General features: G+C 25.7%; 1 protein-coding gene across 1 annotated transcript in view; it reads left to right on the top strand.

Moving 5' to 3' along the window:
- LOC132937152 (uncharacterized) overlaps positions 1–12732 on the top strand; it is a 55625-nt gene extending 42893 nt beyond the window's left edge. Inside the window, exons 2-4 of the mRNA XM_061003983.1 lie at positions 1841–2232; positions 5415–5835; positions 8555–12732. Coding sequence (XP_060859966.1) covers positions 1841–2232; positions 5415–5835; positions 8555–8599 — 858 coding nt within the window. The 3' untranslated portion in view covers positions 8600–12732. The remainder of the gene's footprint in view (positions 1–1840; positions 2233–5414; positions 5836–8554) is intronic.
- Positions 12733–13844: the final 1112 nt, after the last annotated feature.

Genomic DNA, 13844 nt, shown 5'->3' with positions numbered 1-13844 from the left:
ACTAGTCTATAAGTCAATATTACGTTTTTACAGTAGTCCAATTAATAATTATTGAATTATTTCATAAACGTACCTGTTAGTGTTTATAATTATGTCTCCATATACAAAGGTACATTATTAGTTTTAAACTATTTTATACGTACCTAAAATATCAATAATTAATTGAACTTTACTTGTAACTTGATTAAAATACATTTTGAATTTTCATCTAACTAAATTATTAACTGTTCTTGTTCATAACAACATTAAAATGTTTATGATAAAAAACACAAATAAGTCTATAGTAATTATCCTAAGTATTTATTGATAAATTCTTCAAGTTTTCTAAAAGTCCATTAAAATATTTACCTTTTGGACAAATCTTACGTTTGCAAATATTGTCCGTTCTTGAACAAAATTGTGCTTGTCTGATAATTTAGCAATAAAAAGATCGATACCTATTATATTATAAGACAATGTAGTAATTTAGTTATTTATGTATTCCTTCTTTGATTTTAATTTGGTCTTGACGACTAGTTTAATTGCGTAACATCAATTTACATTATTGAAATATATAGTAATAACTAATAATATAATTACATATTTATATTGCTAACATGTTACACATAATAATATGAATGAAAAAAAAAAATAATAAAAAGAACAAACTTAATATATTGTATACAAAATATAGTTTAATATCAACCACATTAACTCATAATGATGCATTGAGTAGTCCAATGTTTAATAAATGATTTAGGTCTTAAGAAATACTTTTTTTCAAAAACAATAAAAGTTTTTGAAAAAAAAAATTATTTGAATACATAGTAACTTATAGTTACTGATAGTTACTGATAGTTTACTGAAAAATGTCACTAATGCGAAAGTTAAAATTAATAAGTAATTTATTTACTTGACTACCTTCTCGGAAATATAGGAAAATTATCTTCCTTAGATAAACAGAATAAATCGTGAACAGAAAAAGTTGAAAATACTTAAAACTAACTAATTGCATATTTCTTACTTTAATCAGATTCTTAAGTAATACCATTTTACCGTTATAATAAAAATAACTAACGCAATTCCAACAATTATATTGCATTGTTTTATAGCTATCGATAATAATAAAATCAGTAGATACTTCCACAAAACCACAACAACCGGTATTAATACATATTTTTGAATTTATTATACTTTGTTTCGATACAAATACGTATTAATTCTGAAAATCACTATTAAAATTGATTACAGTCTTAAGTTGCATTCGATATTTAATACATATACCTAATAGTTTATTAAATACAGCACTTTAATTAATTACGTCTGTTGATACACTTAAATAATTTTATTTGAAAACAATACAATTTTATATATATAATATACTATATAAGTACTTAGTAGCTGCCATAAAGTCTATCATTTCTAATTAAAAATATATTGTTGGATTTCTAATGAAAAACTGTATTCAATAAATTCTTCAAACGAAAATAAATAGTCGTTTTGTTGGGCAAATCGTTTTTAGGTACAAGGCTTGTCTCGCATTCATTGAGTTCTATTAATCTCTTCTTTACAGAATTTCGTTACTCGCATTATAATACTCTAATAATACGACATAAATAAAACCAAAACGTAGGTAGGTACCTACACAATAATAAACATATTATAATATAATCATTCCTAATTAAACCTTTTAAATAACAATTTGTAAACATTTGTTCATCAATTTATTTATTTATGATTAGGCCATGTGATTTTATATAACAAGCATACCATATTATGCTCGTTTACTTGTTATACGTTTAGAGAAATTAATAATTTGATATTTAGAAATTAAATGAAATATTTGTTTTTACTTTTATAGATGGACCTGATGAAAATCAGCGTCGTATTGTACATCTCACTCATATTAGTACTCAATAAGTATTCGGATTGTACCACTCACCCTAGGGTCAAAATGTATGGTCCTAAAGTAACAGTCATAGATCGTCGGAAACCTGATCCGAAAATTGGACAAGACGTAATTAATGAGGTAAAAATTATTTCCCAACCAGAAGATTTTTTGGACGAACCCAGCTGCCTTGAATTGCGTCTAATGTGGCGCACTTATCAGCGGCAAAATCAATTGACACAATCAGCTAGCAGCTTACCGCTGACTTTCGATCCGTTTGCATTTAATACATGGGAAGATTACATTAAGCCGAGATATATAAACAGACAAAAATCAATGATGTTTGAACGAACCATACCAGACAGGTAATATATTATGCTATTAATATTATTAATAAAATGGTAGTACCGAAGGAAACAACAACAATAATATACAGAAGTGTGTATTTTTTTAATTATCAGAATAATTTTTGAAAACTTATTACACTAGTAAAGACGTTGTTTTAATGCACATAAATTTATCAGAATATTACTATTATACATATTATAGTTAAGAACTGACATTTTACTACGATTAATATTTGATATTAGTAAGGTACTTAGACGATTCTCGACAGTTTATCTCGTCGAATTTTCGATCAATCATTTTGTTTACGATTAAGTAAAATAGTTTTAACTCGTTATAAACCAGTATTTTGTGATTTAATATTTAAAAAATAATATGGGACATCGCTCCTGTTCACTACGCTCGATAACTCCCCTAGATTTGTATCTATGTATCTCATGATTTGGTATCTGATAGTGGGTATTTTATCTAAAATGTTTTTTTTATTTTTCAATACTATTTTTTTTTTTGTAACCAGGCAGTATGTGTATAGTCTATTTGCACCCCAATAGTTATAGACATTTTCCCACAAAATAAAAAAACTTAATACGCTGATTATAACCCAAATGCGGCCATTTTACTTGCAACGTTGCCGTCAGTTATCCTTTAAGATCGTTTAAGACGAATCAGAAAAAAGTTAATCATTTTGAAAATAATGATAAATACTATATACAGTTAAAGTACATATTAATATATTAGTATATATCTAAATATTATTAATATTGTATTAAATTATAAATTTAAAATAGTTAAATTTTTACGTAAAATCAAAATACACATTAGTCAATAATATATGAATGTCAAATAATACAAAAATTTATTAGTTACAATAATTATAAATCAATTCCTCGAAATGTATGGCCAATTTTTTAGGTAATCTACCTACTCTATTTAAATGTTTTTCTTTGTACTCATTCCACCCTTCATCACTAAATTATATTCGTTCTTTTTCGTCTTTACGTCTGAGTTTTATTTTACCCTTCTCTCATTTAGTTTAAAATGATTCCACTTGTATTAATTCTAAATTGTTAATAACATAGTAAATGGAAGATGAGGTGAATTAAATTGAGATTTAAAGGGTTTGTGAAATGATTCAGCGCAATTTATAGTGTTCGGTGGTTCAGCAAATTTATGGTACAAATGGACATCCTTAAATGATATAGTATTATTCAATATGTAATCAGAAAATTTGGATAAATATATGCCAAGTTAAAACTAGAGTTAAGTTCTGTAAATCAAAAAATCATCTTCTAAGAGCACGACTAACGATAAAATATTATCTTTATTGATTTGGATATTGGTGTTGATTAGCACGAGAACCGAGCAAATATTATTTTAGATTTTATAGTTACCTATAGCGGCTATACCAATATACCCAATAAATGGCAACGTTGCACGATTTTCACCCAATTTGAATCGGGCGCATATGGGCTATGATTTGGGGCGCAAATGGGCTACGATAAATGAGTACAGACTCAAAGGGGTTGCACCGATTCGAAACATTTCTTTATACCTAAATAATAAGTGGGACAAATAATTTTAAAAAAATGCCCAAGAATAATTTTTGTTTAACGCCATAGGAATTTTACAGTTTACTTTTCTCCACTAAAATTAATACCTACCTTTTTTGAATACATATTGAAAGTATTTTTAACTTGTATATCAGTAGCACAAATACATGATATCGTAATATTGTGTATTTCTCGATTTAGCTACTTTAAACAAATAGTTTCTTATTACGTAAATACACATAAGTACTTAAATGTTCGTCTTTCAAGTTTAGGTTAAATTTTTACATAATATATTATGGTTATTTTACAGATATAATTTAAAAATTTAGTTGCAAAAAGTTATCGTGATTAAACCAAAACAACGACAAGTATAGTTAGGGTCCCACATCATTTGTATTGTGCCATTACAAAAATCAAAATATCAGTATAGTTTGAAGTTAAGTTGGTTAATTTTTAAACCTTATTTTATTGACAATTTTCGAATTCCGTAATACATATACCATGTTTGGAATAGTTTAAACGAGTGGGATTTTTATAATTATAACTAGGTAGTTTTATGTATCTTGGGGTCTAAACTAGGTTGAAAATGGCTAAGGTATTGTCAATCGCTTTCATGAATTATTTGTTTATATTTATTCTAACTTGAACCAAGTACCTTGCATAAATGAATTAACTCCATTTAATGATTCCTTTTCTAACTCCTTAATCTTAACTAATTTATATGTTTCATCATGAATTTTAAACGATCCCAACCGTATTCAAAATATATTTCTTTATAATAAATTGCAGTTTTACTTTAAGCCCCGTGCTGATTAGAATCTTTTCTTTATCACTAGAATCTGATAATTTTCCTTCCCAATTGATCGTTTATCTCTCAAATTTTAGACATTCGACATTTTTTCTATTTTATATCAATTTCCAATGTCGAAACTATCAATATTATTCCTAAACACTTTCCCAAATTAATATCTTTAAAAATAACATATTATTGTTCTACGTTTCTCAACAATAATCAATATGGTTTTATTCTCAGGCGATCTTGATGTAATAAATAATTTAGTTTTAACCAAAAATATTATTCTACACTCTTTTGAAGAGTGCAATGTATCATACATTTTATACATAAGTTTCAAAAGCTTTCGACAGAATCAACCATGAAATCTTATTTAAGAAACTACAATAATTTATTTTACTGATTTTTTTTTTTAATGTTTCATCACATATTTTTTCAAAACATTTTGTACGTAAAATTATATTTTACAATTAGCTACAATAAAATAAATATGATATTTATCATAATATACTTACAGTTTATTTTACATAGGTATTAAATCCATTCATCTAATAAATGTTATTTTATGAAGCTTATCTATTTATTGTTTTCATAAAAATATATATAATTTTTTATATCAATATATTTTTATTTTTATTTATACATTTACTATACATTATAATACGCATATTTTTTATTTGTTTTTTTAAAGCCATATATATATTTGTGATGAATAAAGTACTTACATTTTTTTTTTATCATAGATTATATTTCAGAATTCAGAATTTCATGAATTTTTAGTGTATTCAATTTATAGTCACTACTCGTTACAATTTGTTTAATTATTCGCGTTTAATATATAACTATTATGAATTTACAGGTTTCATATTTACAGACAACTTAGACCGTTTGAAAAAATCGCTAGGCTGACCACTACAACGAGGGCTATCATGGACGATCAGCTGACGAGAAAAGCAAATTTATTTCGTCTGGGTTATCATCCCTTGACTAAAATACCTGTAATCGCCATGCGCCTGACAGCCAAAGATAGATTCCAAGAGTTAAAAGAACTGATGCGTCACGAGAAGACAAACAATTACCAACCGGGAGACAGTGACGATGATCCGTTTTCCATAGTACCGATCACCGCGGCGGCGGTCACTTCCAACGGCACTGCGGGCAAAAAACGACCTGGCTACGAGTCATTGATGTCACGACCCAGACACTTTTCACAAGGGCACTATATGAACATGAAACCAAATGGCGAACGTATCGACAGTACTGTGACAGTTACACCGCAGGCAATTATAATTTTGTTATATAAAATATATTATTATAATTGTAACAGTGGTGGCTAAAATGGAAAAATATAAGTATTGCACTGTACTTATATATTAGAGCAGTGGTTCCCAACATTTTTAGGCGTATGTTAATATACTATTAATAGGTACATGTTTGCAGACCATTTTTGTGGTCAATTGCTACAATTTCGTTATAATAATTGAGAAAATTATAAAATAAGTATAGGTATATACATTTTGACCTAGGGATCTAATTAATTTTGTTATAAATATATGATTCGTGAGGCAGATAGGATAATATTAGAATATTATTAACGAACCGATATATATACAAAAATAAACCATCGGATTTCATGTTATCATAAAAAACTAAAAAAAAAATACACACAATTTAAATGGGAATATTTACATTTTACGTTACATCAATTTTTGAAATCGTTGTCTTAAAAACCAGTAACCAAATATTTATTTCAGCGTTCAGTATGAACTACTTATGAGAAACCTCAAATATTTATTTCAGCGTTCAGTATGAACTACTTATGAGAAACCGTATTTTGAATATTCAATCCTCAGCTAGTCAGCTATACAAATTTAACATTTTATATGTATTTTTAACTTAAAATTGTTAGCAAATTTTTGTGATTTTGAAGAATTTTCTTCACAATTTAAACTATACTTATGAAAAATTCATGATTATATGTAAACTTTAATATTTTTAACCGCCATTCTAACAAATTTTGAGGAACCTTGTATTAAATTATCAAGCTTTTTGACTTTATTAAAACAGTTTTGACGTTATTAAATATTTAAATTTTAGATACAAAAAGAAAAATTTTCATATGAACATCTGATTCAAAATATAATTTAATTATTTTGTCAAGGTTCAAGACTTTAAATGGTTATAAAAATGTATTGTTAATTTACGCTACGTTCATTTAAAAAACGTTACGTTCACTAATAACATCTTATGTGGAAACTTCTATTATATCATCAATATTTTTTATCGATAATAATTGAAGAGAAACTAAAAAAATCTTTTATTTCTCATTTTAATAAATAACTAAAAAAGAGGAGACTTTGATGAAAAATTTAAGTATCTATGGTTATTCATTTTTTAGTTACCAATAATACAAAATCTATTAAATCAAAAGTTCCCAATTTTTCTTAATTTTTTTTTTTGTTCCTCTTTACGCCATCAGAACTACTGTGAATTATTTAATCCCTACCTCACAGTTACATTCAATTTTATACCAGAACAAATTTTGAAGCAGAAAATCACAGTATTTTTACTACCACAAAATGTGATGAAATATATAAAAAGACGCACATATCATTGTAAAATCAATACATTCATCCCTCCACGCGGAATCTGAAAAATCGAGAATCACTGTATTTCATCATATGTTTCCGTGAGCGGCGACCATTAACCAAACAGCTCGTTTAGAACCATACAAAGACATAATATAGAATATTCATTGATTATTGTTAGGTACATATTATTATGTCAACTAGTAAAAAAAATGTTGAATCGTTTGAAACGAACTTGAATTCTCTCGATTTTTTTCTATAGATTACTGGTATACCTTTAGTGGATGAAGTTTATTTAAAGATTAAAAGATTAATATAACTTTAACAAAATAAATATTAAATTAACTTACCTAAGTATATTCATATAATATTCTGATTCTATAGCAGATAATAAAGTTGTACATTTCAGTACCTATGCACGTTGATCAATCGTACATAAATACTTTTGCAATATAAATAAACCAGTAAGTATTTATAATTTTTGTTTTTTAAAGTTTCAATGTTTTTCCGAGTTTTGTAGTTAAAAATATGTCCGTTGTGAGATTTTATCACAAAGTTACGAATATTTAACTTAACGTAACGTATAATTTGCAGATAGAAAATCTGTACATTTTCTACCAATTAATGGAATTTTAAATAGTCTTCATAAAGTAAAATATATGGCCTACCCTTTGGCTGCTCTTTTCGTATTTTTTTTTTTTTGTGATAATGATACATTTGTAATGTTACTTATATTTTCATGGTTGAATTAATTCTAAAATAATAAAATAGTCTGCTGAATCAGGATAGATATAAACATTATTTAACATTGAAGTTTTATTTATTATTTATCGTGGCCATTTATAGGTACCACACCGGTAACTATGCTTAAGAAGAGCTTGTTAGGTCATCTATTATCAGTGGCATATTCAACGAGGGGTATAAGGAAATTTTATCTAAAGACTTTTTCTTTGTATGACTATAATGACTATAATAATAACGGTAATATTATAATAATTGAAGCAAAGTTATGATATGCATCGATCAACAGGCTGATATAATTTGCAGATGATAATTTAAGTAAATTTTAATTTCTACACGCTCCTTGCAAATAGCTACCTATCTGTTATTTTTGACTCCATCCCATTCCATCTGCAAAGTGAAAACACGTTCTATTCACACCACAGCGTCAAAGAATACACCGAATTTAAAGGATGAATATTAAGTCGAATAAATCTTAGTTTAAACATTGTAGAAAGCTATAGTGCTATTATAGTGCTTAATTTGATTGATTACGTTTTCGAGTTTAATATTTCAGTCTTCTTATTCAACCTAGCTATACTTTAGAAATGTTATATGTACAATAAGTTGTATAATCAGTTCCTTTAATTAATTATTAATCGTATAATAACAGTTTGCTTCATGTTTACAGTATAAATCTTCGCCGCTTATCAAACCATGGAATTCTAGATGGTAAATGTCATAAAGACAATATTGCGTCGACAGTAAAGCCCAGAATACCTATAGGTACACAATATTATGTTCATATATATTCAAAGCAAATCCTACGTCCATTCACAGAAACTAACCATTTGTCTTCCTTCCGGCGATGAATTATCTGATCTGTTGCGCTTATTCTTGTGTATAAAAGATTAAGGTAAGTATAGACACTTATTGTTCTTTTATATTGATTATAATTTAAGCTAATAACTAATATGTTTTTCCTATCTTTTGTAAATTATTAATAATTTTGAATGCCTGTTAAAGTTCTGTTTCTTAATATTATAACATAGTTACGTATTATGAACCTTCACATAATCAAATAAAAATAGAATAATTATTAATTAAATTATTATTAAAAACGTAGGTGATAAAAATATAACAGCATCATATAATATAAATATTATAGAGTTAAAATAATGCTCTTACATATATACAACTATGACCAATATTTAATTTTAAGATATAAAAGAGTAAGACTTGCTTAGTTTTTATTTTTTCTGACATTGATGATTATTGTTAAAACTTAAAACTTATTACCTGTGAACAATTCTAAGGTCTTTCATGAACTATTCGGTTAGACATTTAATTTTTAATTAAATTTCAAAACCGAGATGTGTTAGTGTTCCGTTTTAATCGTCCACATTAGACTTTTACAAATAGAATGTTCGAGTAAAACACTGATGTAGGTTCTTTGAGATGATTCCACATTCTTTCCTTTGACTAATCATAAAATATATAATTAAAATGATTTGTTTGATACTTTTACGATTTATTTTATTATAAATAGATAAAACTGTTTATAAGTACTTTTGTTAAATAAAGTCTGATTAAATATCAACCAACAAAATATTATGTTAAATAGATAATATAAAATACAAAGATGCCAACAAATTTAAGGAATTATGAAATTACTACATTAAAAGCCATATTTAAATATTGTACAGGAAACATGCATTGTTCATTAATTTCCATACATTTTTAAAAGTTTAAAAAATTAAATTGCAATGTTTTTATTAAAATGACATTACACTACATATAAACACATTCTGATCGCCTATATATTTGTGATTTAAATATTCTCCTAAACTAGTACCAATGTATTTGTACCTAAAATGTTTTAAAAAAAAGTGATGAAAAATATTATTAAATACTACCGTCTTGCTCTCAATAGTTTAATCATTCAAATTACAAATAAGTATATGATAATATGATTATAAGTTATATTGCATGAAGAAAATCGGATATAATAATTTGAATCGGATAATATAGTTTTTTATTTTAAATTGCATTTTAGTCAGCGCTAATCCGGTATTGGACAGTTAAAAAAAATATTATTTTCTCACAGCCAAATAATATCGTAAAAATAAAATGTAAAATATCAGACCATAACATGCATAACCACTCATCAAAAAACTCGAAAACTCAAGTCAAAAAACAAACAATATGCAGAAATGGGTACAGTTGTATTTTGCACGACATATCGGCGCATAATACTACGTAACTACCTACTTCGAACTTTTATTTCCAAACGACGCGAGTGCACCGCACATTACCCTACAACAATATACACACTCACACCAATAAAACGACGAACGGATGGGAGTAGTGTAGTAGCTAATTTTGAAAAACATAATATCAAAGTATCATAAAAATGGCAATGAAGCGCTCGCGTTTTCTGGCAAGACTGTTCGCAATAAGGTCTGCGATAACTGCGAACGATCGCATGACACGATGTAATATTTCAACATCACTGCATTTTATTGTAATCAGATAGTGTTCGGTTGTAATAGCGGTAAAAGTCTAAATATAAAATTTAAAATACCTACCAGTTTAAATAGTCCTCAACAATTTAATTATTGTATGATACCCGTAAAACGTGGAAATGTACGCGATTATTTCCCAAGACAAACATAGGTACCTACATTTTTAATTAATTACTAAACGTTTTGCAAATAAAACATAGCAATTAAAAGTCATTATCATTTACACCTTATATTCAGCAAAAAAGTTGACTCGTGATTTGGATATAGTTGCCTAGAAACTGGTCAAATTCAATATAATATTTTAACAAATTTAAAAAAACTTTTAATAAAATATAATGTTAATGAAAGTGTAATCATTTAATTTTTACATTAATTTATCCTACCAAACTACACAAGTAAATATGACGAAAAAACATTAACTTGTAATACAATCCCTGAAATTAGCAATTACCTCTAAAATATACAAAACAAAATGTTCTCTATACTTGAAAGCAGAGCATTGCACCTGATTTAATTAATTAAAATTTTGGATATTGAATATATTCAAGTTTTAATAGTAAAGCACTGGAGTGTAAGATTCAAAAAATCAATTAGGTGATTATAATCGTAATTATTCGGATTAATTTAGGTTAATATGGGTGTCGGTCAATAATGTATTAAAAAACTATTTTCTTATTTAACTTTAGGATATATCTTACTTCTTAGAATAGTATTTCAACCCATAAAATATTATTATCATATAACTATTACTATGACAATTTTTACTTATAACTGTCCATTCAGATACTTATCTCGATAAAAAAAAACGTTCATTTTAAAAATAGTTATAACATATTATTCTATGCTTGTTAATAATATTTTTAATAAAAAAACTAATAATAAATTCGAATCAATCCTGAAAAATATGTCAAATTTTTATAGTTAAGAATTGTATAGGTTTTGGTTAATTCGGGTGTTTTGAAAAAATTTATTTGGGATTGGTATACGGTATACCTATTTGAGTCGATATTTCTTAATGGGTTTTACGGTTATTATGAGACAGGTAAATTCAGGTGCAAAGCATGGCTTGAAAGTATACTTGTAACACGAAAGTTAATGTCTATCTTTTAGATTTAATGCATCAACTATGAATATTCTGCAATTGCCACAAACTATATTTATAAAATACACATTACTTCGTCAAATCAAAAGTCAACACGTTTTGTTGAATATGCTTTTCAGACTTCATTTACACATTCACGATAATGACAATAATATCATCGTTTTACCTACGTCGGATTTTTTTTTTATAAATAGTTCATATTGTTAGGTTTCTGTCACTTCTTAACTCAACATTTGACACTCGTCTCAAAAAAATGTATAGGTACATTTCCGAGAAGTCGACACTCTTGTCTCTTATTATAATTTAAATAAAGATAAAAGGCATAGATAACGAAATAAACGACAAGGCATTTTGATAAGTCTTCTTTAAAATAAATTATGGTTGTGTTATTAAACAATGTCTTACTAATATTAATGTTATAATAATTATTACCATTGATCTAAATACTTAATCAACTATTCATATGGAATTTAAAATAAATATAAAACTATTTCTACGGTTTCTTGTTAGTTTAACCTATTATTGCTCAAATGAGATTTTAGTAATACAAAATTATAACTATTTTAGAATAACCTAATATATATATATATAACTATAAATTATAAATTTTAATAAATAATTAAAATTATATTATAAATAATACTTTTGAGTATCTAGAATAGTAAGTAGAAACATAATGAATATTTAGGATAAATGTTTGCGTTAATTATTTTGCATTATTTTTTATTTTGTAATAATTATTATTACCGTTTTAAAGGCTATTCACCTTGTCTCTCGACAAGGGGCCTTAACAACAAAGACAGAAAAGTGAGACTGAATTCCCGTAACGCGGGATTTCAGATATTAGTTTAAGTTAGGCTGACGTGTGAAAATATATGTAAGGTATCATTAAGAGTTAAGTTTAGATTACAATTATTATATATATATATACGTATAGTATATACGTACTATGATATAGTACTATTCTATTAAGCAATTATTATTCTTCTTCTTTTTTTTTTTATCGTCATTGATGCATTAAAAATAATGTAAACGAAAATATAATAACAATATAGTTACAATAAAAAGCTGAAAATTTTTTATCACTAATATATTGTTGGTTAAATTTATTAGAAAAAAAACATAATATACTCTAACTCTATTGTCAAAACGTTATTAAACTTTCTCTTTGATGATTTGGATAAATATCACAGTAAATAAGTAGTTACCTACAATGAAAAATATCTTAAATAAGTTATAACTTATAAGTACCCATAATAAGACAGCATATTTCATAGTACCTATTTCAATTATTGTAATAAAAAATTTTACTATAATAATCAGAAATCAGAAATCAGAAATCTAAAAACGTTTTTACATTTTATTTAGAGTAGATTTATGTATGTATTATTTTGACTTCGTTTTCCTTTTTTATAGTGATAATTTTAAAAAAAATATTTTAAATTATCTTACTCTTGTATTTAATATACTTAAAATAAATTAAATTAATATTATATATGGGAATCAATATAAAAATCTATTATATACCTACCTATGGAGATATATTTAGTTTATAATTATGATTTAAATTAATAACCAATTGAAATTAAAATTGATTTACATTTATTTGTATTCGTTAGAAATGTGGTTGGAAAGTTACCATTTTTACCTATCATTTCAAGCATAAAGCTGAATGATATTATAAGTTATTTGATTTTGAAATTTTAAAAATTAATCTAATAATACTCTATTTATGACGTTTATTGACGTATTAGAAATATATTTAATACATTTGTATTATTATTATTATTATTATTATTATTATTATTATATATTAGTACCTAAATTAATAATTAAAAATATTTGCTGGAGGAGTGGAAACATCTCAATTTAAATAATCTTGAATAATTTAATTACAACTATTTTATCCTATTTTTAAAATGCAGTTTGATAATTGTTCGTATTTTACCACTTTAGGTATTTAATTGCGAGTTATTGTTTAATTATAAATCTCAAAAACGTGCCAATATAATACGTAAATATTATTTTATACAATACCTATATACCAACATTTCTTGTATTTTTTAGGATAGGTAACATTAAATAGGATAGGATATTAAACGTTACATTTATTCATTGGAATTTAAAACTGTATTGTGAGAACTTTTTAATCGACATTTTAAATTATATATTAAATACCTAGTAAATAATTATATTTAATAAAATAAAATAATATATAGGTTAACCTAAACATATTGTTTACATTCAAATAATTTTTAAAAATGATTTAAAGTTGTGTTGATAAATGATAACATATTGTAACTATCAGGTACATTTTGAATGGAAAACACGATAGTTTGAAAAAGTATAAGTAG

Source organism: Metopolophium dirhodum, chromosome 1 (assembly GCF_019925205.1).
Source record: "Metopolophium dirhodum isolate CAU chromosome 1, ASM1992520v1, whole genome shotgun sequence".
Classification (NCBI taxonomy): Eukaryota; Metazoa; Arthropoda; class Insecta; order Hemiptera; family Aphididae; genus Metopolophium; species Metopolophium dirhodum.
Note: the sequence above shows the minus strand (reverse complement) of the source record. Positions and strands in the feature narration are given on the sequence as shown.